We start from the raw sequence: 25,809 nt of genomic DNA, 5'->3' as shown, positions 1-25,809 counted from the left end.
GAGCGTGTTGGGAAGGCGGAGGGTGTTGTGGGTGTGTGGAGCACTGCTGTAAGAGGCTAAGGGAGCATGGAGGCCTTGGGTAGTGGGGAGCATAGCTTTGGGGAGGCAGAAGGGCTGCTGAGGCTGGGGGGATAGTGAGGTTGGGGAGACAAGGCTGGTCTGGTGGGCGAAGGATGTGAGTGGAGTTCAGGCTCACCTTGTTGGTCACAGGGGAGAAGGTGTCAGCAGGAGTGTGTAAGGGTGCTACGAGCAGGGCAGGCTTTTATGCTTGTCCTTGAGTGTCTTTGGGGCAAGAAACCCTTTGTGCATGACAGCATTTGGCGTGAGCTTCACTTACAGGCCAAAGCCTGGTAAGTAATGAGGTGGGGTGTGTTGTCGTTCCCACAACGCTCTGGTGTCCTTTTCTCCTGTTGAGGATGTGTCTTTGTGGCCGTGTCGGCAGCTTTTTAGTGAGAGTGGCTCTCTAAGTGGATCTGCATGAAGCGTACATTTGAGGGCAGTCAGCAGACGCGGCCAAAGCATGGGAGAGGTGGGGTGTCATGAAGTGAGGTCATGGCGTGTCACTCGTGCGGTGCTGTTTGCAGCTGTATTGTTGCAAGGAGGGGGCCCTATTTGCTGACCTCGCCATAATACTGGCTTGTCTGGGCTTCCCAGATGTCCTAGGCACGAGGCACTGGCAGTGGTTTCACGCTCGTTCCCTCCTTGCCATCCTACCCACTCCCTACGCTTGTGTTCATTCCTTGTCTTTCACCTTGGGTGTCCTGCGTCAGTTGGCGGCTTGGTGGCCTTTATGCTTGGAAGGTCCTTTGTGGGAGAAGGGACACTGTGTGTTTTCTTCTTGTGGCAGATTGGGGGTGGTCTGGCTCCCTTGTCTTCGTTCCCGCCCATCCGGGATTTAGAACAAGGAGGAGATTCAGCCTGAGCACCCTTCTCTGTGGGCTGAAAATGCCCATCTCATCTTCTCTTCTATATTGAAGAGGCTCAAGGCCCTTCAGCATCTTGGTTGCAATGCACTGGAATTGCTCCAGCCTGTCTGCTTCGACCTTCCACTGGGGCGCCTCAAAATGGACAAAGGACTCCATAAGTGGCCTCACCAGTGCTGAGGAGAGATGACGAAGTGCATTCCTCAGTTTGCTGGCATCGCTCTTCCCCGTGCCCTCCTGGAGCCTGGTGGCCTCTTTTACCGCAAGGCTGCATTGCTGACTCATCGTCAGCTTGCTCTCCAACAGCAACACAAGGTCCTGCTTGGCAAAGCTGCATGCCCCTGTGTCGGACAACACCATGTCTCCTGCTCGGTGTTAGTCCTCCCCAGAGGCAGCAATTTGCTTTGCCCCTTCTGCAACTTCATGACGTTCCTCTCTGCCCAGTTCTCCAGCCTCTGCACATCATTCTGAATGGTGCCACGTTCATCACGTGCATCAGTTGCTACTCCCAGTCTCGGGACATCTTTAGACTTCCTGCGGGGTCACTCCATCCCATCACCCACTTCACAAATGAGGATATGGAACAGAGCTGGCCTCGCTGCTGACTCCTGGACCACACTGATAGGGCCTTGCCTCTAACTCCGCTCTGTGCCATTCAGCACAAGCCTCCGCACCTAAGCAATTGGCCATTTTTCAGCCCACCTCAGCGTACCTTTATCTAACCCATACTTTCTTTGCTTTTCTATGAACGTGTCATGGGAGCAAGAGCCAAAGAAAGCCCTTACTACATCCAGGCTTTACTAAACTTGAGCAGCTGCCACTGCTTTTTCCTCATCCAACAAGCTAGTCACTTCAACGTAGAAGACGCTGAGGAGGCTCCCGTGTGACTTTCCCTATGTAAATCCTTGCTGACTACTGCCCATCACATTCTTGTTCTTCGTCTGCTTGACAGCGCTTTCCGGGAGGATTTCCTTTAGAACCTTCCCAGCGACTGAAGTCAGGCCAACCAGCCTCTGGTTGCGCACACCTTCCTTCTTCACCTTCTTGAACAGAGGAGCGGAGTGAGTCTCTTCCAGCCTTCAGGAGCCTCTCCCACTCACCAGGACCTTTCCAAGAGAATTAGTAGTGGCCTTGCAAAGACACCACACCGTGCCCTAAGCATTCCTGCCTTCAATGCAGCAGGCCTCACGGACCATGGCACATCCAGTTGCACAGCCCCCCTTCCTACCTTGCTTCATCTTCTTCAGCAACCAACACTACTCACTTCAGCAGCAAGCCAAATCCACCTCAGCCGAATGGGGACAGGCCTTGCCACTCGGCAGCCATGCCAGGACCACCCATCCACGAGGTGCTCACGGCTGCGGCCCTGCGCACCATGCATGCCTCCAACTGCCTGCTGCAGGGTCCAAACCCTGCGTCTGACCATCAAACCTAGGCAGGGAAAGGGTCTCACCCTTGGACGCTCAGCACCGAACAAGACCCCAAAAGCTCTGCCTCAGTCTCCCTGACAAACCACTGCCCCTCAGCTCAGGGCTTGCAAGCTCTCAACCAGGCCTGAGAGGACAACGTCCTGCTGTCGCAAACACCTCTCCTCCGCATGATCAAACTACCACCCCCAAGCTGACACAAGAAGAAAACACGCAGCCTTCCTTCTCCCACAAAAGGACCTTTCAGGCACAAAGGCCACCAAACCACCGACCGCTGAAGAACACGCAATGTGAAAGAGGAGGAATGAACACAAGCGCAAGGAGAGGGCAGGATGGCAAGGAGGGAACGAGTGTGACATCAATGCCTGTGCCTCGCGCCCAGCACATCTGGGAAGCCCAGACCAGCCTGCATTATGGCGAGGCCAGCAAATAGGGCCCCCTCCTCGCAACAATGCAGCCGCAAACAGCACCGCATGAGTGACACGCCATGACCTCACTTCATGACACCCCACCTCTCCCATGCTTTGGCCGCGTCTGCTGACTGCCCTCAAACGCACGCTCCATGCAAATCCACCCAAAGAGCCATTCAAAACCTGCCGCCATGGCCACAAAGACACATCCTCAAAAGGAGAAAAGGACAACAGAGCGTTGTGGGAACAACACACCCCGCCTCATTACTTGCCAGGCATTGTCATGTAAGAGCATCTCATACCAACTGCTGTCATGCGCAAAGCGTTTCTTGCCCCAAAGGCACTCAAGGACCAGCATAAAAGCCATCCCTGCACATAGCACCCTCACACACACCTCCCGACGCCTTCTCCGCTGCGACCAACAAGGTGAGCCTGAACCCCACTCCCATCCATTCCTCCACAGACCAGCCTTATCTCCCTACTCCCTGTCTCCCCCCAGCCTCAGCAGCCCTTCTGCCTCCCCAAAGCTCTGCTCCACACTACCCAAGGACTCCCTGCTCCCTTGGCCTCTTCCAGCAGTGCTCCACACACCCACAACACCCTCAGCCTTCCAAACACCCTCTCTTCCAGGCACCCTCCACACCACAGACATGTCCTGCTACGACATCTGCCGCCCCTGCGGACCCACCCCGCTGGCTAACAGCTGCAACGAGCCCTGTGTCAGGCAGTGCGAGGACTCCCGCGTCGTCATCCAGCCTCCTGCCGTGCTGGTCACCCTGCCAGGACCCATCCTCAGCTCCTTCCCCCAGAACACCGCCGTTGGATCCTCCGCATCAGCTGCCGTGGGCAGCAACCTCAGCGCCCAAGGAGTGCCCGTCTCCGCCGGCGGCTTCGGAGGCTTTGGCCTTGGAGGCTTTGGCTTCGGAGGCCTGGGCTGCATCACCGGAGGAAGAGCCTGCTACCCCTGCTAAGGACCCACGCCAACACCCCTGACAGCAGACCTCCAACACTGTGCCCGCCAGCTCTCAGTCTGAGGAAGCTCCTCTGTGCTGCTCATGGCACACGGGCTCACCAGTTGCGGCTCATCATTCCATGGCACAAGAAAGCAAGCAAGGAAGGAAGGGGCCAGCCCTTGCTGTCAGGAAACATGGCCAACATACCTCCTTCTTTCTTCCTCTTTCTACTTTCCGTAGCACCACCACCTACAGCTGCTACTCTCTGCTGCAATGCCTTGCTCACTAGCACAATCCCTCCGGAAACCTGGGGCTGCTCCTACCACGGGGTAGGGACACCTTGGGGCTCTGGGAAAATCTGCTCTACGCAAGGGACAAAGGCTGGTGGTCGCCCTCCAGGCTCCTCAGAATATGCACCTTGACGCTCCCTCTGTTTCATGTTTTCCTCAATAAAATCAATCTGCATCCCATATCCTCAGATGCCTCCTCTTGCTTTCTTCTCCCAACGCTCTTCCAACTTCACCCGACAAAAAGAACAAAGAGCAGGGCTCAAGTGGCCATCAGGGCTCAAGCCTCTTGGTGTTCAAGAAGCATTTGGACAACGTTCTTACATAGCTCCTTCTCACTACCATGGAAAGACATGATGGGCCACTCAGCAGATAAGGAATTGTGTGCATGGTCACATCTCAAGATTTGCGCTCAACAGCTTTGTGCCCAGGTGGACACCAGGGAGGAGTGGTGTCCCTCTGGAGTCTCTACTGAGGCCATTCGTATTTAACAGAGTTGTCCTGCACACGGACACCACACGTTTTGTGTGAGACTCCTCGTGGATTGTGTATGCTGCTTTGCGACGTCCCTGACCCACTGGGTCATCAGCTCCATAATCACGGCTGTTTCTCACTGAGTGAGAGTGGCTCTTTAAGTGGATCTGCATGGAGCGTACATTTGAGGGCAATCGGCAGACGCGGCCAAAGCATGGGAGAGGTGGGGTGTCATGAAGTGAGGTCATGGCGTGTCACTCGTGCGGTGCTGTTTGTGGCTTCATTGCTGCGAGGAGGGGGCCCTAGTTGCTGGCCTCACCATAATACTCCCCCATTGACAACAGATGCAGCCACAGAATCCCTTCCGTTTGGAAGTAACCTCTGGAGACCATGCACTGCCAAGTGCCCTTGTCAAGTACAGGCATCTACAGGAGGCTGTATTGGACCATGTGCAGTTCCTGGGTTTCTCATATTAAAAACGATGGAAATGCAAAACCTCTGCTTGAGGTCCACTGCTTGACCACTCTCACAGGGAAAAAGGGGTTCCTTCCCTTCCAAAGAAATTGTTTCTCTGTGGCGTCCACTCACCTTTGTCCTGGTAGCAGGCAGTAACTGAATTTAGCCTGGTTCCCTTGTCTTTGTACCCGCCCATCTGGGATTTAGAACAAGGAAGAGATTCAGCCTGAGCACCCTTCTCTGCGGGTTGAAAATGCCCAGCTCTCTTACCTTCTCTTCATATTGAAGAAGCTCCAGGCCTGTACCAGAATTGCAAGGTTGGTGTAAAGTACCAAAATTGCCTTATCTGAACTGTAGCCAGGATGGCAAATAACAGTCAATCATCTTGTGGTCCTATAAATAGTAGTCCTAAGCAAAGAACCCCATGAGCTCTCTAGGCATTGAAAACTCAATCTCTACCTGAGCTGGGACACCTCACAGCATACCCCTGAGGGAAAGTGCATCTCAGGGCTGACTCCTTGAGGACTCAGGTGCAGACAAACACCAACAAGGAATTAGGGTGAGTAATTCACTCCAAGGGGTATTTTGGAAGTGCGTGACTGAATTTATATACCCCCAAGAACCCTGCAGTAAGTCTCAGCTGAACTTTGCCACTGTTTCTATTGTAGAAAAACCCATTAAAATAATTCTGTTAAATTCTCAGATGATCATAGGTTGATTAAAAGCTGTTAAAAATCATACCATCTATACCTCAAAATAGAAAATAAATCCCAAATTGCTGCTCTATTAAAGCAGTGTAAAATCTAATTCCACGACATGTGCCCAACCCTTAGTGTGGTCATCCATATGTATTGATGATGGGCTGGAAAACCAGCTGGTGCCCACCTGTGTTGTTGGTGATGATATCCTTGAGAGGGGAGGTTCAGTGGGCCTTTACAAACCCACACGATGGCCTATTGAGCAAAACGTTAGTAGTAGGTGAACTGGAAAGAGCGTTGGGTTGAAAAAAGGAAGAGGACAAATGTCAGGATGGGATGCAGATAGATTTTATTGAGGGGAAAAAAAAATAAAAGGAAGGAGCAAAAATAAAAGCACCTGAGTCTGAGGTGCTATTAGAGTGACCACCAGCTGCTCTCCCTTGTCTACAGCACATTTCTGAAGAGAACTGAGAATATCCTGTCCTAATGAGGAGAGTAGCAGAGAGGTAGTCAATCCATGGTGGCATTTGGACTATGAACCAGTCATAGCAGTAGAGAGTAGCAGCTGTAGGCGGTGGTGCTACGGAAAGGAGAAAGAGGAAGAAAGAAGGAGGTATGCTGGCCATGTTTCCTGACAGCATGAGCTGGCTCCTTCCATGCTTGCTTGCTTTGTTGTGTCATAGAATGATGAGCTGCATCTGGTCAGCGTATGCGTCATGAATAGCACAGAGGAGAGTCTTCAGGCTGAGAGCTGTCTTGCGTGGTATTGGAGGCTTCTGTCAGGGGTGTTGGCGTGGGTCCTTAGCAGGGGTAGCAGGCTCTTCTGCCAGAGAAGCAGCCCAGGCCTCCCAAGCCATAGCCTCCAAGGCCAAAGCCTCCGAAGCCGCCGGAGGAGATGGGCACTCCCTGGGCGCTGAGGTTGCTGCCCACGGCAGCTGATGCGGAGGATCCAACGGCGGTGTTCTGGGGGAAGGAGCTGAGGATGGGTCCTGGCAGGGTGACCAGCACGGCAGGAGGCTGGATGACAACGCGGGAGTCCTCGCACTGCCTGACACAGGGCTCGTTGCAGCTGTTAGCCAGCGGGGTGGGTCCGCAGGGGCGGCAGATGTCGTAGCAGGACATGTCTGTGGTGTGGAGGGTGCCTGGAAGAGATGGTATTGTGAAGGCGGAGAGTGTTATGGGTGTGTGGAGCACTGCTGTAAGAGGCTAAGGGAGCAGGGAGGCCTTGGGTAGTGGGGAGCATAGCTTTGGGGAGGCAGAAGGGCTGCTGAGGCTGGGGGGATAGTGAGGTAGGGGAGACAAGGCTGGTCAGGTGGGCGAATGATGGGAGTGGGGTTCAGGCTCACCTTGTTTGTCACAGGGGAGAAGGTGTCAGCAGGAGTGTGTAAGGGTGCTACAAGCAGGGCAGGCTTTTATGCTGGTCCTTGAGTGCCTTTGGGGCAAGAAACCCTTTGCGCATGACAGCATTTGGCGTGAGCTGCACTTACAGGCCAAAGCCTGGTAAGTAATGAGGTGGGGTGTGTTGTCATTCCCACAACGCTCTGGTGTCCTTTTCTCCTGTTGAGGATGTGTCTTTGTGGCCGTGTCGGCAGCTTTTTAGTGAGAGTGGCTCTCTAAGTGGATCTGCATGAAGCGTACATTTGAGGGCAGTCAGCAGACGCGGCCAAAGCATGGGAGAGGTGGGGTGTCATGAAGAGAGGTCATGGCGTGTCACTCGTGCGGTGCTGTTTGCAGCTGTATTGTTGCAAGGAGGGGGCCCTATTTGCTGACCTCGCCATAATACTGGCTTGTCTGGGCTTCCCAGATGTCCTAGGCACGAGGCACTGGCAGTGGTTTCACGCTCGTTCCCTCCTTGCCATCCTACCCACTCCCTACGCTTGTGTTCATTCCTTGTCTTTCACCTTGGGTGTCCTGCGTCAGTTGGCGGCTTGGTGGCCTTTATGCTTGGAAGGTCCTTTGTGGGAGAAGGGACGCTGTGTGTATTCTTCTTGTGGCAGATTGGGGGTGGTCTGGCTCCCTTGTCTTCGTTCCCGCCCATCCGGGATTTAGAACAAGAAGGAGATTCAGCCTGAGCACCCTTCTCTGTGGGCTGAAAATGCCCATCTCATCTTCTCTTCTATATTGAAGAGGCTCAAGGCCCTTCAGCATCTTGGTTGCAATGCACTGGAATTGCTCCAGCCTGTCTGCTTCGACCTTCCACTGGGGCGCCTCAAACTGGACAAAGGACTCCACAAGGGGCCTCACCAGTGCTGAGGAGAGATGACGGAGCGCCTTCCTCAATTTGCTGGCAACGCTCTTCCCCGTGCCCTCCTGGAGACTGGTGGCCTATTTTGCCGCAAGGCTGCATTGCTGACTCATCGTCAGCTTGCTCTCCAACAGCAACACAAGGTCCTGCTTGGCAAAGCTGCATGCCCCTGTGTCGGACAACACCATGTCCTGCTGCTCGGCGTTAGTTCTCCTTAGAGGCAGCAATTTGCTTTGCCCCTTCTGCAACTTCATGACGTTCCTCTCTGCCCAGTTCTCCAGCCTCTGCACATCTTTCTGAATGGTGCCACGTTCATCACGTGCATCAGTCGCTCCTCCCAGTCTCGGGTCATCTGCAGACTTCCTGCGGGGTGACTCCATCCCATTACCCACCTCACTAATGAGGATATTGAACAGTGCTGGCCTCACTGCTGAGCCCTGGCCCACACCGCTAGGTCCTTGCCTCCAACACCTCTCTGTGCCACTCAGCACAAGCCTCTGCACCTAAGCAATTTGTCATTTTTCAGCCCACCTCAGCGTACCTTTATCTAACCCATACTTTGTCTGCTTCTCTTTGAGAGTATTACGAGAGCAACCATCTAAGAAAGCCCTTACTACAGTCTTTACTAATGTTGAGCAGCTGCTACCGCTCTCCCCTCATTCACCAAGCTGGTCACTTCAATGTAGAGAACACTGGGAAGGGTCCTGCATGAGTATCAATATGTAAATCCTTGCTGACTACTGCCCATCACATTCTGGTTCTTCATCTGCTCGACAACACTATTCTGGGAGGATTTCCTTTAGAACCTTCCCAGCGACTGAAGTCAGGACAACCAGCCTCTGGTTGCGCACACCTTCCTTCTTCACCTTCTTGAAAAGAGAAGAGGGGTGAGTCTCTTCCAGCCTTCAGGAGCCTCTCCCACTCACCAGGACCTTTCCAAGAGAATTAGTAGTGGCCTTGCAAGGACACCACACCATGCCCTAAGCATTCCTGGCTTCAGTGCAGTAGGCCTCACGGACCATGGCACACCCAGTTGCACAGCCCCCCTTCCTACCTTGCTTCATCTTCCTCAGCAACCAACACTACTCACTTCAGCTGCAAGCCAAATCCACCTCAGCCGAATGGGGACAGGCCTTGCCACTCGGCAGCCATGCCAGGACCACGCATCCACGAGGTGCTCACAGCTGCGGACCTGCGCACCATGCATGTCTCCAACTGCCTGCTGCAGGGTCCCAACCCTGTGTCTGAACATCAAACCTAGGCAGGGAAAGGGTCTCACCCTTGGACGCTCAGCACTGAACAAGACCCCAAAAGCTCTGCCTCAGTCTCCCTGACAAACCACTGCCCCTCAGCTCAGGGCTTGCAAGCTCTCAACCAGGCCTGAGAGGACAACGTCCTGCTGTCGCAAACACCTCTCCTCCGCATGAACAAACCCCCAAGCTCCCACAAGAAGAAAACACGCAGCCTCTCTTCTCCCACAAAAGGACCTTTCAGGCACAAAGGCCACCAAACCACCGACCGCTGAAGAACACGCAATGTGAAAGAGAAGGAATGAACACAAGCGCTGGGAGATTGCAGGATGGCAAGGAGGGAACGAGTGTGACATCAATGCCTGTGCCTCGCGCACAGCACACCTGGGAATCCCAGACCAGCCTGCATTATGGTGAGGCCAGCAAATAGGGCCCCCTCCTCGCAACAATGCAGCCGAAAACAGCACCGCACGAGTGACACGCCATGACCTCACTTCATGACACCCCACCTCTCCCATGCTTTGGCCGCGTCTGTCGACTGCCCTCAAACGCACGCTCCATGCAAAGCCACCCAAATAACAACTCTTACTTAAAAGCTGCCGCCACGGCCACAGAGACAAATCCTCAACAGGAGAAAAGGACACCAGAGCGCTGTGGGAACAACAACACACCCCACCTCATTACTTGCCAGGCTTAGGCATGTAAGAGCAGCTCACGCCAAATGCTGTCATGCGCAAAGGGTTTCTTGCCCAAAGGCACTCAAGGACCAGCATAAAAGTCATCCCTGCACATAGCACCCTCACACACACCTCCCGACGCCTTCTCCGCTGCGACCAACAAGGTGAGCCTGAACCCCACTCCCATCCATTCCTCCACAGACCAGCCTTATCTCCCTACTCCCTGTCTCCCCCCAGCCTCAGCAGCCCTTCTGCCCCCCCAAAGCTCTGCTCCACACTACCCAAGGACTCCCTGCTCCCTTGGCCTCTTCCAGCAGTGCTCCACACACCCACAACACCCTCAGCCTTCCAAACACCCTCTCTTCCAGGCACCCTCCACAACACAGACATGTCCTGCTACGACATCTGCCGCCCCTGCGGACCCACCCCGCTGGCTAACAGCTGCAACGAGCCCTGTGTCAGGCAGTGCGAGGACTCCCGCGTTGTCATCCAGCCTCCTGCCGTGCTGGTCACCCTGCCAGGACCCATCCTCAGCTCCTTCCCCCAGAACACCGCCGTTGGATCCTCCGCATCAGCTGCCGTGGGCAGCAACCTCAGCGCCCAGGGAGTGTCCATCTCCTCCGGCGGCTTTGGAGGCTTTGGCCTTGGAGGCTATGGCTTGGGAGGCCTGGGCTGCTTCTCTGGCAGAAGAGCCTGCTACCCCTGCTAAGGACCCACTCCAACACCCCTGACAGCAGCCTCCAACACTGTGTCCGCCAGCTCTCAGACTGAGAACGCTCTTTTGTGCTGCTCATGGCATCCAGGCTCACCAGTTGCGGCTCATCATTCCATGGCACATGAAAGCTAAGAAGCCCTGAAAGGGCTCGCCCATGCTGTCAGGAAACATGGCCAACATACCTCCTTTCTTCCTCTTTCTACTTTCCATAGCACCACCACCTACAGCTGCTACTCTCTGCTGCAATGCCTTGCTCACTAGCACAATCCCTCCGGAAACCTTCTGGGGCTGCTCCTACCACGGAGTAGGGACACCTTGGGGCTCTGGGAAAATCTGCTCTACGCAAGGGACATAGGCTGGTGGTCGCCCTCCAGGCACCTCAGAATATGCACCTTGACGCTCCTTCTGTTTCATATTTTCCTCAATAAAATCAATCTGCATCCCATATCCTCAGATGCCTCCTCTTGCTTTCTTCTCCCAACGCTCTTCCAACTTCACCTGACAAAGAGGAGAAAAAGCAGGGCTCAAGTGGCCATCAGGGCCCAAGCCTCTTGGTGTTCAAGTAGCCTTTGGACAACGCTCTTACATAGCTCCTTCTCACTACCATGGAAAGACATGATGGCCATGCAGCAGATAAGGAACTGCCTGCATGGTCACATCTCAAGAGTTGCGCTCAACAGCTCGGTGCCCAGGTGGACACCAGGGAGGAGTGGTGTCCCTCTGGGGTCGCAATTGAAACCAGTATTATATAACAGAGTTGTCCCTCACAAGGACACCACACGTACGGTGTGAGATTCCTCGTGGATTATGGATGCTCCTGTGCGCCGTCCCTGACCCTCTGGGTCATCAGCTCCACAAGCACGGCTATTTCTCTCAAGGCATGAACCAGAGAAGCAAGGACGTGGACTATTCCACGATGCTTGGAAACATGGCCCACTTATATTCTACCATTCTCCCCCTTCTTTCCTTGACTTGCACTGTCTCCAATATCTGGTTCTCCCTGCTCCTATGATGGGCTCACAAGCCAAACGCCACCAGGGATGGACTCCCTCTCTGCTGCTCCCATCACAGGGCAGGAAGATCTCCATGCTCTGGGAAAATCTTTCATGCACAAGGATGACGTTGTTGGTCACCCATCATGCACCCAAGAACCCCGGGGATGTTCCACTTGCTACTCCTTCCTTTCCATGCGCTTTCCTCAATAAAGGTCTAAAGGTCTCATGCTAGGCTGACGCTCCTCCTCTTCCCTTCTTCTTCCCACTTCCCTCACTACAAAGCCAAAGCTCAAGACATCATCGGGGCTAGTCAAGAAGGGCCACCACACCTTGCAGCACATCACACAAGACCTACACTTCACCAAACAAAGGCTTGGGCACGCAAAGGCTCTGCTGCACATGCCCTCTGAAACAATCCCTCTGTGTCAGCACACACTGGACTGCTTTCTCACCCAGCACGTTCTCCCGCATTGACAACAGATGCAGCCACAGAATGCCTTCCGTTTGGAAGTAACCTCTGGACACCATGTACTGCAAGCGCCCTGCTCAAGCACAGGCAGCTACAGCAGGCTGTCCAGGACCATGTGCAGTTCCTGGGTTTCTCATATCTGCCAGGATGGAAATGCAAAACCTCTGCTTGAGGTCCACTGCTTGACCACTCTCACAGGGAAAAAGGGGTTCCTTCTCTTCCAAGGAAATTGCTTCTCTGTGGCTTTCACTCTCCTTTCCCCCGGCAGCAGGCAGTAACTGAATTTAGTCTAGGTCCCTTGCCTTCATTCCCGCCTATCTGAGATTTGGAACAAGAAGGAGATTCAGCCTGAGCACCCTTCTCTGCAGGCTGAAATCGCCCAGCTCTCTCTCCTTCTCATATTGAAGAAGCTCCAGGACCTTCAACATCTTGGTAGCAATGCACTGGAATTGCTCCAGCCTGTCTGCTTCTAGGTTCCGCTGGGGCACCTCAAACTGGACAAAGGACTCCACAAGGGGCCTCACCAGTGCTGAGGAGAGATGACGGAGCGTCTTCCTCAATTTGCTGGCAACGCTCTTCCCCATGCCCTCCTGGAGCCTGGTGGCCTCTTTTGCCACAAGGCTGCATTGCTGACTCAAGGTTCTGCTCGGTAAAGCTGCCTGCCACTATAAGTCTGGTTACATTCAATGTATCTTGAATTATCACCATCATGCATGCACACTTAATGCAATAAGCATTATAAGCACAATTACACAATCACGATCACGGATTCACAAACAAGAGAATGCACTTTCAGTCTAGTAAATTAGAAGCAACAGGAGTACAAGTTCTTGTTCACCAAAAGGTCATGCTTTGGTTATCAGTTTGAGCCAGAGCTGCCCATGCAGTCTGTCAGTTCCACAATACCATCTGGTTCCTGATCCCGGAAGGGATGTCACAGAGTCTGGCCACAGTGCCTTTGCTCTGCTCCACTCTCCATACTATGTCTCTTAGACTCAGCACACCAAGAGTCCCTGGTGTTACAGATACCTAGGGTTGCAGGCTTTGTTGCCAAAGACAATACCATGTAAGTACTTCATTGCATATCCTCCGCATCTGAGCCTTGAAGTTTTCTCAATGCTAAACGATCCCTTAAGAGGTGAACAAGTGTTTAGCTTAACCAAGTAACCTCCAGCAATTATTCTAAAATGTCAAGTAGATGTCTCTCCATTTTACTGAGACATCAGTCTCACTAAACTCTCAACTAACTTCTCAAGACAACTTAGCTATTGAGCGCAACTCTTGAGATGTGACCATGCAGGCAGTTCCTTATCTGCTGCATGGCCATCTTGTCTTTCCATGGTAGTGAGAAGGATCTATGTAAGAGTGTTGTGCAAACGCTTCTTGAACACCAAGAGGCTTGGGCCCTGATGGCCACTTGAGCCCTGCTTTTTCTCCTCTTTGTCAGGTGAAGTTGGAAGAGCGTTGGGAGAAGAAAACAAGAGGAGGCATCTGAGGATATAGGATGCAGATTGATTTTATTGAGGAAAACATGAAACAGAGGGAGCGTCATGTGGGAGGTGCACGTTCTGAAGTGCCTGGAGGGCGACCACCAGCCTACGTCCCTTGCGTAGAGCAGATTTTCCCAGAGCCCCAAGGTGTCCCTACTCCGTGGTAGGAGCAGCCCCAGAAGGTTTCCGGAGGGATTGTGCTAGTGAGCAAGGCATTGCAGCAGAGAGTAGCAGCTGTAGGTGGTGGTGCTACGGAAAGGAGAAAGAGGAAGAAAGAAGGAGGTATGTTGGCCATGTTTCCTGACAGCAAGGCTGGCCCCTTCCTTCCTTGCTGGCTTTCTTGTGCCATGGAATGAGCTAAGGCTGGTGAGCCCGTGTGCCATGAGCGGCATAGAGGAGCATCCTCAGCCTGACAGCTGGCTTGCACGGTGTTGGAGGTTGCTGTCAGGGGTGTTGGCGTGGGTCCTTAGCAGGGGTAGCAGGCTCTTCCGCCAGAGAAGCAGCCCAGGCCTCCAAAGCCAAAGCCTCCAAGGCCAAAGCCTCCGAAGCCGCCGGAGGAGATGGACACTCCCTGGGCGCTGAGGTTGCTGCCCACGGCAGCTGATGCGGAGGATCCAACGGCGGTGTTCTGGGGGAAGGAGCTGAGGATGGGTCCTGGCAGGGTGACCAGCACGGCAGGAGGCTGGATGACGACGCGGGAGTCCTCGCACTGCCTGACACAGGGCTCGTTGCAGCTGTTAGCCAGCGGGGTGGGTCCACAGGGGCGGCAGATGTCGTAGCAGGACATGTCTGTGTTGTGGAGGGTGCCTGGAAGAGAGCGTGTTGGGAAGGCGGAGGGTGTTAGGGGTGTGTGGAGTGGTGGTGGGGGAGGCCAAGGGAGTGGGAAGGCCTTGGGTAGTGGGGAGCATAGCTTTGTGGAGGCAGAAGGGCTTCTGAGGCTGGGGGGATAGTAAGGCTGGGCAGACAAGGCTGGTCAGGTGGGTAAATGATGGGAGTGGGGTTCAGGCTCACCTTGTTGGTCACAGGGGAGAAGGTGTCGAGAGGAGCGTGTGAGGGTGCTACAAGCAGGGCAGGCTTTTATGCTGGTCCTTGAGTGCCTTTGGGGCAAGAAACCCTTTGCGCATGACAGCATTTAGCGTGAGCTGCTATTACATGCCTAAGCCTGGCAAGTAATGAGGTGGGGTGTGTTGTCGTTCCCGCAACGCTCTGGTGTCCTTTTCTCCTTTCAGGATGTGTCTTTGTGGCCATGGCGGCAGCTTTTGAGTGGCTCTTTGGGTGGATTTGAATGGAGCATGCGTTTGAGGACAGTCAGTAGACGCGGCCAAAGCATGGGAGAGGTGGGGTGTCATGAAGTGAGGTCATGGCGTGTCACTCGTGCGGTGCTGTTTGCGGCTGCATTGTTGCGAGGAAGGGGCCCTATTTGCTGGCCTCGCCATAATACTGGCTGGTGTGGGCTTCCCAGATGTGCTAGGCACGAGGCACTGGCAGTGGTTTCACGCTCGTTCCCTCCTTGCCATCCTACCCACTCCCTACACTTGTGTTCATTCCTTGTCTTTCACCTTGGGTGTCCTGCGTCAGTTGGCGGCTTGGTGGCCTTTATGCTTGGAAGGTCCTTTGTGGGAGAAGGGACGCTGTGTGTTTTCTTCTTGTGGCAGATTGGGGGTGGTCTGGCTCCCTTGTCTTCCTTCCCGCCCATCCGGGATTTAGAACAAGGAGGAGATTCAGCCTGAGCACACTTCGCTGCGGGCTGAAAATGCCCGTCTCATCTTCTCTTCTATATTGAAGAGGCTCAAGGCCCTTCAGCATCTTGGTTGCAAGGCACTGGAATTGCTCCAGCCTGTCTGCTTCGACCTTCCACTGGGGCGCCTCAAACGGGACAAAGGACTCCACAAGGGGCCTCACCAGTGCTGAGGAGAGATGACGGAGCGCCTTCCTCAATTTGCTGGCAACGCTCTTCCCCATGCCCTCCTGGAGCCTGGTGGCCTATTTTGCCGCAAGGCTGCATTGCTGACTCATCGTCAGCTTGCTCTCCAACAGCAACACAAGGTCCTGCTTGGCAAAGCTGCATGCCCCTGTGTCGGACAACACCATGTCCTGCTGCTCGGTGTTAGTCCTCCCCAGAGGCAGCAATTTGCTTTGCCCCTTCTGCAACTTCATGATGTTCCTCTCTGCCCAGTTCTCCAGCCTCTGCACATCTTTCTGAATGGTGCCACGTTCATCACGTGCATCAGTCGCTCCTCCCAGTCTCGGGTCATCTGCAGACTTCCTGCGGGGTGACTCCATCCCATTACCCACCTCACTAATGAGGATATGGAACAGTGCTGGCATCACTGCCGAGCCCTGGCCCACACCGCTAGGTCCTTGCCTCCAACACCGCTCTGTGCCACTCAGCACAAGCCTCTGCACCTAAGCAATTTGTCATTTTTCAGCCCACCTCAGCGTACCTTTATCTAACCCATACTTTGTCTGCTTCTCTTTGAGAGTATTACGTGAGCAACCATCTAAGAAAGCCCTTACTACAGCCTTTACTAATGTTGAGCAGCTGCTACCGCTCTCCCCTCATTCACCAAGCTGGTCACTTCAATGTAGAGAACACTGGGAAGGGTCCTGCATGAGTATCAATATGTAAATCCTTGCTGACTACTGCCCATCACATTCTGGTTCTTCATCTGCTCGACAACACTATTCTGGGAGGATTTCCTTTAGAACCTTCCCAGCGACTGAAGTCAGGACAACCAGCCTCTGGTTTCCTAAACCCTTCCTTCTTCACCTTCTTGAAAAGAGAAGAGGGGTGAGTCTCTTCCAGCCTTCAGGAGCCTCTCCCACTCACCAGGACCTTTCCAAGAGAATTAGTAGTGGCCTTGCAAGGACACCACACCGTGCCCTAAGCATTCCTGGCTTCAGTGCAGTAGGCCTCACGGACCATGGCACACCCAGTTGCACAGCCCCCCTTCCTACCTTGCTTCATCTTCCTCAGCAACCAACACTACTCACTTCAGCAGCAAGCCAAATCCACCTCAGCCGAATGGGGACAGGCCTTGACACTCGGCAGCCATGCCAGGACCACGCATCCACGAGGTGCTCACAGCTGCGGACCTGCGCACCATGCATGTCTCCAACTGCCTGCTGCAGGGTCCCAACCCTGTGTCTGAACATCAAACCTAGGCAGGGAAAGGGTCTCACCCTTGGACGCTCAGCACTGAACAAGACCCCAAAAGCTCTGCCTCAGTCTCCCTGACAAACCACTGCCCCTCAGCTCAGGGCTTGCAAGCTCTCAACCAGGCCTGAGAGGACAACGTCCTGCTGTCGCAAACACCTCTCCTCCGCATGAACAAACCCCCAAGCTGCCACAAGAAGAAAACACGCAGCCTCTCTTCTCCCACAAAAGGACCTTTCAGGCACAAAGGCCACCAAACCACCGACCGCTGAAGAACACGCAATGTGAAAGAGAAGGAATGAACACAAGCGCTGGGAGATTGCAGGATGGCAAGGAGGGAACGAGTGTGACATCAATGCCTGTGCCTCGCGCACAGCACACCTGGGAATCCCAGACCAGCCTGCATTATGGTGAGGCCAGCAAATAGGGCCCCCTCCTCGCAACAATGCAGCCGCAAACAGCACCGCACGAGTGACACGCCATGACCTCACTTCATGACACCCCACCTCTCCCATGCTTTGGCCGCGTCTGTCGACTGCCCTCAAACGCACGCTCCATGCAAAGCCACCCAAATAACAATTCTTACTTAAAAGCTGCCGCCACGGCCACAGAGACAAATCCTCAACAGGAGAAAAGGACACCAGAGCGCTGTGGGAACAACAACACACCCCACCTCATTACTTGCCAGGCTTAGGCATGTAAGAGCAGCTCACGCCAAATGCTGTCATGCGCAAAGGGTTTCTTGCCCAAAGGCACTCAAGGACCAGCATAAAAGTCATCCCTGCACATAGCACCCTCACACACACCTCCCGACGCCTTCTCCGCTGCGACCAACAAGGTGAGCCTGAACCCCACTCCCATCCATTCCTCCACAGACCAGCCTTATCTCCCTACTCCCTGTCTCCCCCCAGCCTCAGCAGCCCTTCTGCCCCCCCAAAGCTCTGCTCCACACTACCCAAGGACTCCCTGCTCCCTTGGCCTCTTCCAGCAGTGCTCCACACACCCACAACACCCTCAGCCTTCCAAACACCCTCTCTTCCAGGCACCCTCCACACCACAGACATGTCCTGCTACGACATCTGCCGCCCCTGCGGACCCACCCCGCTGGCTAACAGCTGCAACGAGCCCTGTGTCAGGCAGTGCGAGGACTCCCGCGTCGTCATCCAGCCTCCTGCCGTGCTGGTCACCCTGCCAGGACCCATCCTCAGCTCCTTCCCCCAGAACACCGCCGTTGGATCCTCCGCATCAGCTGCCGTGGGCAGCAACCTCAGCGCCCAGGGAGTGTCCATCTCCTCCGGCGGCTTTGGAGGCTTTGGCCTTGGAGGCTATGGCTTGGGAGGCCTGGGCTGCTTCTCTGGCAGAAGAGCCTGCTACCCCTGCTAAGGACCCACTCCAACACCCCTGACAGCAGCCTCCAACACTGTGTCCGCCAGCTCTCAGACTGAGAACGCTCTTTTGTGCTGCTCATGGCATCCAGGCTCACCAGTTGCGGCTCATCATTCCATGGCACATGAAAGCTAAGAAGCCCTGAAAGGGCTCGCCCATGCTGTCAGGAAACATGGCCAACATACCTCCTTTCTTCCTCTTTCTACTTTCCATAGCACCACCACCTACAGCTGCTACTCTCTGCTGCAATGCCTTGCTCACTAGCACAATCCCTCCGGAAACCTTCTGGGGCTGCTCCTACCACGGAGTAGGGACACCTTGGGGCTCTGGGAAAATCTGCTCTACGCAAGGGACATAGGCTGGTGGTCGCCCTCCAGGCACCTCAGAATATGCACCTTGACGCTCCTTCTGTTTCATATTTTCCTCAATAAAATCAATCTGCATCCCATATCCTCAGATGCCTCCTCTTGCTTTCTTCTCCCAACGCTCTTCCAACTTCACCTGACAAAGAGGAGAAAAAGCAGGGCTCAAGTGGCCATCAGGGCCCAAGCCTCTTGGTGTTCAAGTAGCCTTTGGACAACGCTCTTACATAGCTCCTTCTCACTACCATGGAAAGACATGATGGCCATGCAGCAGATAAGGAACTGCCTGCATGGTCACATCTCAAGAGTTGCGCTCAACAGCTCGGTGCCCAGGTGGACACCAGGGAGGAGTGATGTCCCCCTGGGGTCGCAATTGAAACCAGTATTATTTAACAGAGTTGTCCCTCACAAGGACACCACACGTACGGTGTGAGATTCCTCGTGGATTATGGATGCTCCTGTGCGCCGTCCCTGACCCTCTGGGTCATCAGCTCCACAAGCACGGCTATTTCTCTCAAGGCATGAACCAGAGAAGCAAGGACGTGGACTATTCCACGATGCTTGGAAACATGGCCCACTTATATTCTACCATTCTCCCCCTTCTTTCCTTGACTTGCACTGTCTCCAATGTCTGGTTCTCCCTGCTCCTATGATGGGCTCACAAGCCAAACGCCACCAGGGATGGACTCCCTCTCTGCTGCTCCCATCACAGGGCAGGAAGATCTCCATGCTCTGGGAAAATCTTTCATGCACAAGGATGACGTTGTTGGTCACCCATCATGCACCCAAGAACCCCGGGGATGTTCCACTTGCTACTCCTTCCTTTCCATGCGCTTTCCTCAATAAAGGTCTAAAGGTCTCATGCTAGGCTGACGCTCCTCCTCTTCCCTTCTTCTTCCCACTTCCCTCACTACAAAGCCAAAGCTCAAGACATCATCGGGGCTAGTCAAGAAGGGCCACCACACCTTGCAGCACATCACACAAGACCTACACTTCACCAAACAAAGGCTTGGGCACGCAAAGGCTCTGCTGCACATGCCCTCTGAAACAATCCCTCTGTGTCAGCACACACTGGACTGCTTTCTCACCCAGCACGTTCTCCCGCATTGACAACAGATGCAGCCACAGAATGCCTTCCGTTTGGAAGTAACCTCTGGACACCATGTACTGCAAGCGCCCTGCTCAAGCACAGGCAGCTACAGCAGGCTGTCCAGGACCATGTGCAGTTCCTGGGTTTCTCATATCTGCCAGGATGGAAATGCAAAACCTCTGCTTGAGGTCCACTGCTTGACCACTCTCACAGGGAAAAAGGGGTTCCTTCTCTTCCAAGGAAATTGCTTCTCTGTGGCTTTCACTCTCCTTTCCCCCGGCAGCAGGCAGTAACTGAATTTAGTCTGGGTCCCTTGCCTTCATTCCCGCCTATCTGAGATTTGGAACAAGAAGGAGATTCAGCCTGAGCACCCTTCTCTGCAGGCTGAAATCGCCCAGCTCTCTCTCCTTCTCATATTGAAGAAGCTCCAGGACCTTCAACATCTTGGTAGCAATGCACTGGAATTGCTCCAGCCTGTCTGCTTCTAGGTTCCGCTGGGGCACCTCAAACTGGACAAAGGACTCCACAAGGGGCCTCACCAGTGCTGAGGAGAGATGACGGAGCGTCTTCCTCAATTTGCTGGCAACGCTCTTCCCCATGCCCTCCTGGAGCCTGGTGGCCTCTTTTGCCACAAGGCTGCATTGCTGACTCAAGGTTCTGCTCGGTAAAGCTGCCTGCCACTATAAGTCTGGTTACATTCAATGTATCTTGAATTATCACCATCATGCATGCACACTTAATGCAATAAGCATTATAAGCACAATTACACAATCACGATCACGGATTCACAAACAAGAGAATGCACTTTCAGTCTAGTAAATTAGAAGCAACAGGAGTACAAGTCCTTGTTCACCAAAAGGCCATGCTTTGGATATCAGTTTGAGCCAGAGCTGCCCATGCAGTCTGTCAGTTCCACAATACCATCTGGTTCCTGATCCCGGAAGGGATGTCACAGAGTCTGGCCACAGTGACTTTGCTCTGCTCCACTCTCCATACTATGTCTCTTAGACTCAGCACACCAAGATTCCCTGGTGTTACAGATACCTAGGGTTGCAGGCTTTGTTGCCAAAGACAATACCATGTAAGTACTTCATTGCATATCCTCCGCATCTGAGCCTTGAAGTTTTCTCAATGCTAAACGATCCCTTAAGAGGTGAACAAGTGTTTAGCTTAACCAAGTAACCTCCAGCAATTATTCTAAAATGTCAAGTAGATGTCTCTCCATTTTACTGAGACATCAGTCTCACTAAACTCTCAACTAACTTCTCAAGACAACTTAGCTATTGAGCGCAACTCTTGAGATGTGACCATGCAGGCAGTTCCTTATCTGCTGCATGGCCATCTTGTCTTTCCATGGTAGTGAGAAGGATCTATGTAAGAGTGTTGTGCAAACGCTTCTTGAACACCAAGCGGCTTGGGCCCTGATGGCCACTTGAGCCCTGCTTTTTCTCCTCTTTGTCAGGTGAAGTTGGAAGAGCGTTGGGAGAAGAAAGCAAGAGGAGGCATCTGAGGATATAGGATGCAGATTGATTTTATTGAGGAAAACATGAAACAGAGGGAGCGTCATGTGGGAGGTGCACGTTCTGAAGTGCCTGGAGGGCGACCACCAGCCTACGTCCCTTGCGCAGAGCAGATTTTCCCAGAGCCCCAAGGTGTCCCTACTCCGTGGTAGGAGCAGCCCCAGAAGGTTTCCGGAGGGATTGTGCTAGTGAGCAAGGCATTGCAGCAGAGAGTAGCAGCTGTAGGTGGTGGTGCTACGGAAAGGAGAAAGAGGAAGAAAGAAGGAGGTATGTTGGCCATGTTTCCTGACAGCAAGGCTGGCCCCTTCCTTCCTTGCTGGCTTTCTTGTGCCATGGAATGAGCTAAGGCTGGTGAGCCCGTGTGCCATGAGCGGCACAGAGGAGCATCCTCAGCCTGAGAGCTGGCTTGCACGGTGTTGGAGGCTGCTGTCAGGGGTGTTGGCGTGGGTCCTTAGCAGGGGTAGCAGGCTCTTCCGCCAGAGAAGCAGCCCAGGCCTCCCAAGCCAAAGCCTCCAAGGCCAAAGCCACCGAAGCCGCCGGAGGAGACGGGCACTCCCTGGGCGCTGAGGTTGCTGCCCACGGCAGCTGATGCGGAGGATCCAACGGCGGTGTTCTGGGGGAAGGAGCTGAGGATGGGTCCTGGCAGGGTGACCAGCACGGCAGGAGGCTGGATGACGACGCGGGAGTCCTCGCACTGCCTGACACAGGGCTCGTTGCAGCTGTTAGCCAGCGGGGTGGGTCCGCAGGGGCGGCAGATGTCGTAGCAGGACATGTCTGTGGTGTGGAGGGTTCCTGGAAGAGAGCGTGTTGGGAAGGCGGAGGGTGTTAGGGGTGTGTGGAGTGGTGGTGGGGGAGGCCAAGGGAGTGGGAAGGCCTTGGGTAGTGGGGAGCATAGCTTTGGGGAGGCAGAAGGGCTTCTGAGGCTGGGGGGATAGTAAGGCTGGGCAGACAAGGCTGGTCAGGTGGGCGAATGATGGGAGTGGGGTTCAGGCTCACCTTGTTGGTCGCAGGGGAGAAGGTGTCGAGAGGAGTGTGTGAGGGTGCTACAAGCAGGGCAGGCATTTATGCTGGTCCTTGAGTGCCTTTGGGGCAAGAAACCCTTTGCGCATGACAGCATTTAGCGTGAGCTGCTATTACATGCCTAAGCCTGGCAAGTAATGAGGTGGGGTGTGTTGTCGTTCCCGCAACGCTCTGGTGTCCTTTTCTCCTGTTAGGATGTGTCTTTGTGGCCATGGCGGCAGCTTTTGAGTGGCTCTTTGGGTGGATTTGAATGGAGCGTGCGTTTGAGGACAGTCATCAGATGCGGCCAAAGCATGGGAGAGGTGGGGTGTCATGAAGTGAGGTCATGGCGTGTCACTCGTGCGGTGCTGTTTGCGGCTGCATTGTTGCGAGGAAGGGGCCCTATTTGCTGGCCTCGCCATAATACTGGCTGGTGTGGGCTTCCCAGATGTGCTAGGCATGAGGCACTGGCAGTGGTTTCACACTCGTTCCCTCCTTGCCATCCTGCCCTCTCCCTACGCTTGTGTTCATTCCTTGTCTTTCACCTTGGGTGTCCTGTGTCAATTGGTGGCTTGGTGGCCTTTATACTTGGAAGGTCCTTTTGTGGGAGACGGGAGGCTGTGTGTTTTCTTCTTTTGGCAGCTTGGGGGTGGTCTGGCTCCCTTGTCTTCCTTCCTGCCCATCCGGGATTTTGAACAAGGAGGAGATTCAGCCTGAGAACCCTTCTCTGCAGGCTGAAATCGCCCAGCTCTCTCACCTTCTCCTAATCTTGGAAGAATCTCCAGGCCCTTCAGCATCTTGGTAGCCCTGCACTGGAATTGCTCCAGCCTGTCTGCTTCAACCTTCCCTGGGGCTCCTCAAACGGGACAAAGGACTCCACAAGGGGCCTCACCAGTGCTGAGGAGAGATAACGGAGCGCCTTCCTCAATTTGCTGGCAATGCTCTTCCCCATGCCCTCCTGGAGCCTGGTGGCCTCTTTTGCCTCAAGGCTGCATTGTTGACTCATCGTCAGCTTGCTCTCCAAAAGCAACGCAAGGTCCTGCTTGGCAAAGTGTCTGCCCCTTTGTCGGACATCACCATGTCCTGCTGCCCACCGTTAGTCCTCCCTATAGGCAGAACTTTGCTTTGCCCCTTCTGAAACTTCATGATGTTCCTCTCTGCCCAGTTCTCCAGCCTCTGCACATCTTTCTGAATGGTGCCACGTTCATCACGTGCATCAGTCGCTCCTCCCAGTCTCGGGTCATCTGCAGACTTCCTGCGGGGCGACTCCATCCCATTACCCACCTCACTAATGAGGATATGGAACAGTGCTGGCATCACTGCCGAGCCCTGGCCCACACCGCTAGGTCCTTGCCTCCAACACCGCTCTGTGCCACTCAGCACAAGCCTCTGCACCTAAGCAATTTGTCATTTTTCAGCCCACCTCAGCGTACCTTTATCTAACCCATACTTTGTCTGCTTCTCTTTGAGAGTATTACGAGAGCAACCATCTAAGAAAGCCCTTACTACAGCCTTTACTAATGTTGAGCAGCTGCTACCGCTCTCCCCTCAATCACCAAGCTGGTCACTTCAACGTAGAAGACACTAGGAAGGGTCCTGCATGAGTTTCAATATGTAAATCCTTGCTGACTACTGCCCATCACATTCTGGTTCTTCATCTGCTCGACAACACTATTCTGGGAGGATTTCCTTTAGAACCTTCCCAGCGACTGAAGTCAGGCCAACCAGCCTCTGGTTTCCTAAACCCTTCCTTCTTCACCTTCTTGAAAAGAGAAGAGGGGTGAGTCTCTTCCAGCCTTCAGGAGCCTCTCCCACTCACCAGGACCTTTCCAAGAGAATTAGTAGTGGCCTTGCAAGGACACCACACCGTGCCCTAAGCATTCGTGGCTTCAATGCAGCAGGCCTCACGGACCATGGCACACCCAGTTGCACAGCCCCCCTTCCTACCTTGCTTCATCTTCCTCAGCAACCAACACTACTCACTTCAGCAGCAAGCCAAATCCACCTCAGCCGAATGGGGACAGGCCTTGACACTCGGCAGCCATGCCAGGACCACACATCCACGAGGTGCTTACAGCTGCGGACCTGCGCACCATGCATGTCTCCAACTGCCTGCTGCAGGGTCCCAACCCTGTGTCTGAACATCAAACCTAGGCAGGGAAAGGGTCTCACCCTTGGACGCTCAGCACTGAACAAGACCCCAAAAGCTCTGCCTCAGTCTCCCTGACAAACCACTGCCCCTCAGCTCAGGGCTTGCAAGCTCTCAACCAGGCCTGAGAGGACAACGTCCTGCTGTCGCAAACACCTCTCCTCCGCATGAACAAACCCCCAAGCTGCCACAAGAAGAAAACACACAGCCTCTCTTCTCCCACAAAAGGACCTTTCAGGCACAAAGGCCACCAAACCACCGACCGCTGAAGAACACGCAATGTGAAAGAGAAGGAATGAACACAAGCGCTGGGAGATTGCAGGATGGCAAGGAGGGAACGAGTGTGACATCAATGCCTGTGCCTCGCGCACAGCACACCTGGGAATCCCAGACCAGCCTGCATTATGGTGAGGCCAGCAAATAGGGCCCCCTCCTCGCAACAATGCAGCCGAAAACAGCACCGCACGAGTGACACGCCATGACCTCACTTCATGACACCCCACCTCTCCCATGCTTTGGCCGCGTCTGTCGACTGCCCTCAAACGCACGTTCCATGCAAAGCCACCCAAATAACAACTCTTACTTAAAAGCTGCCGCCACGGCCACAGAGACAAATCCTCAACAGGAGAAAAGGACACCAGAGCGCTGTGGGAACAACAACACACCCCACCTCATTACTTGCCAGGCTTAGGCATGTAAGAGCAGCTCACGCCAAATGCTGTCATGCGCAAAGGGTTTCTTGCCCAAAGGCACTCAAGGACCAGCATAAAAGTCATCCCTGCACATAGCACCCTCACACACACCTCCCGACGCCTTCTCCGCTGCGACCAACAAGGTGAGCCTGAACCCCACTCCCATCCATTCCTCCACAGACCAGCCTTATCTCCCTACTCCCTGTCTCCCCCCAGCCTCAGCAGCCCTTCTGCCCCCCCAAAGCTCTGCTCCACACTACCCAAGGACTCCCTGCTCCCTTGGCCTCTTCCAGCAGTGCTCCACACACCCACAACACCCTCAGCCTTCCAAACACCCTCTCTTCCAGGCACCCTCCACAACACAGACATGTCCTGCTACGACATCTGCCGCCCCTGCGGACCCACCCCGCTGGCTAACAGCTGCAACGAGCCCTGTGTCAGGCAGTGCGAGGACTCCCGCGTCGTCATCCAGCCTCCTGCCGTGCTGGTCACCCTGCCAGGACCCATCCTCAGCTCCTTCCCCCAGAACACCGCCGTTGGATCCTCCGCATCAGCTGCCGTGGGCAGCAACCTCAGCGCCCAGGGAGTGTCCATCTCCTCCGGCGGCTTTGGAGGCTTTGGCCTTGGAGGCTATGGCTTGGGAGGCCTGGGCTGCTTCTCTGGCAGAAGAGCCTGCTACCCCTGCTAAGGACCCACTCCAACACCCCTGACAGCAGCCTCCAACACTGTGTCCGCCAGCTCTCAGACTGAGAACGCTCTTTTGTGCTGCTCATGGCATCCAGGCTCACCAGTTGCGGCTCATCATTCCATGGCACATGAAAGCTAAGAAGCCCTGAAAGGGCTCGCCCATGCTGTCAGGAAACATGGCCAACATACCTCCTTTCTTCCTCTTTCTACTTTCCATAGCACCACCACCTACAGCTGCTACTCTCTGCTGCAATGCCTTGCTCACTAGCACAATCCCTCCGGAAACCTTCTGGGGCTG

At 54.3% G+C, this 25,809-nt stretch overlaps 7 protein-coding genes across 7 annotated transcripts; 4 read left to right on the top strand and 3 right to left on the bottom strand.

The window, feature by feature from the left end:
* The first annotated feature begins 3,410 nt into the window (after nucleotides 1–3,410).
* On the top strand, nucleotides 3,411–3,731 carry LOC116485394 (feather keratin 2-like). The gene has a single exon (XM_032180695.1). It carries the CDS (start codon nucleotides 3,411–3,413, stop codon nucleotides 3,729–3,731), a length of 321 nt encoding a protein of 106 aa, XP_032036586.1.
* A 2,698-nt stretch (nucleotides 3,732–6,429) lies between these two features.
* On the bottom strand, nucleotides 6,430–6,750 carry LOC116485336 (feather beta keratin-like). Its single transcript, XM_032180606.1, has one exon. It carries the CDS (start codon nucleotides 6,748–6,750, stop codon nucleotides 6,430–6,432), a length of 321 nt encoding a protein of 106 aa, XP_032036497.1.
* A 3,438-nt stretch (nucleotides 6,751–10,188) lies between these two features.
* Nucleotides 10,189–10,509, top strand: LOC116485389 (feather beta keratin-like). Its single transcript, XM_032180689.1, has one exon. It carries the CDS (start codon nucleotides 10,189–10,191, stop codon nucleotides 10,507–10,509), a length of 321 nt encoding a protein of 106 aa, XP_032036580.1.
* A 3,426-nt stretch (nucleotides 10,510–13,935) lies between these two features.
* On the bottom strand, nucleotides 13,936–14,256 carry LOC116486658 (feather keratin 1-like). The gene has a single exon (XM_032183057.1). It carries the CDS (start codon nucleotides 14,254–14,256, stop codon nucleotides 13,936–13,938), a length of 321 nt encoding a protein of 106 aa, XP_032038948.1.
* A 3,432-nt stretch (nucleotides 14,257–17,688) lies between these two features.
* Nucleotides 17,689–18,009, top strand: LOC116485390 (feather beta keratin-like). Its single transcript, XM_032180690.1, has one exon. It carries the CDS (start codon nucleotides 17,689–17,691, stop codon nucleotides 18,007–18,009), a length of 321 nt encoding a protein of 106 aa, XP_032036581.1.
* Nucleotides 18,010–21,435: 3,426 nt separating this feature from the next.
* Nucleotides 21,436–21,756, bottom strand: LOC116486883 (feather keratin 1-like). The gene has a single exon (XM_032183410.1). It carries the CDS (start codon nucleotides 21,754–21,756, stop codon nucleotides 21,436–21,438), a length of 321 nt encoding a protein of 106 aa, XP_032039301.1.
* A 3,435-nt stretch (nucleotides 21,757–25,191) lies between these two features.
* On the top strand, nucleotides 25,192–25,512 carry LOC116485391 (feather beta keratin-like). Its single transcript, XM_032180691.1, has one exon. The coding sequence runs from the start codon at nucleotides 25,192–25,194 to the stop codon at nucleotides 25,510–25,512; it is 321 nt and encodes a 106-aa protein (XP_032036582.1).
* The last annotated feature ends 297 nt before the right edge of the window (nucleotides 25,513–25,809 follow it).

This window comes from Aythya fuligula, chromosome 2 (assembly GCF_009819795.1).
Source record: "Aythya fuligula isolate bAytFul2 chromosome 2, bAytFul2.pri, whole genome shotgun sequence".
Taxonomy (NCBI): domain Eukaryota; kingdom Metazoa; phylum Chordata; class Aves; order Anseriformes; family Anatidae; genus Aythya; species Aythya fuligula.
Note: the sequence above shows the minus strand (reverse complement) of the source record. Positions and strands in the feature narration are given on the sequence as shown.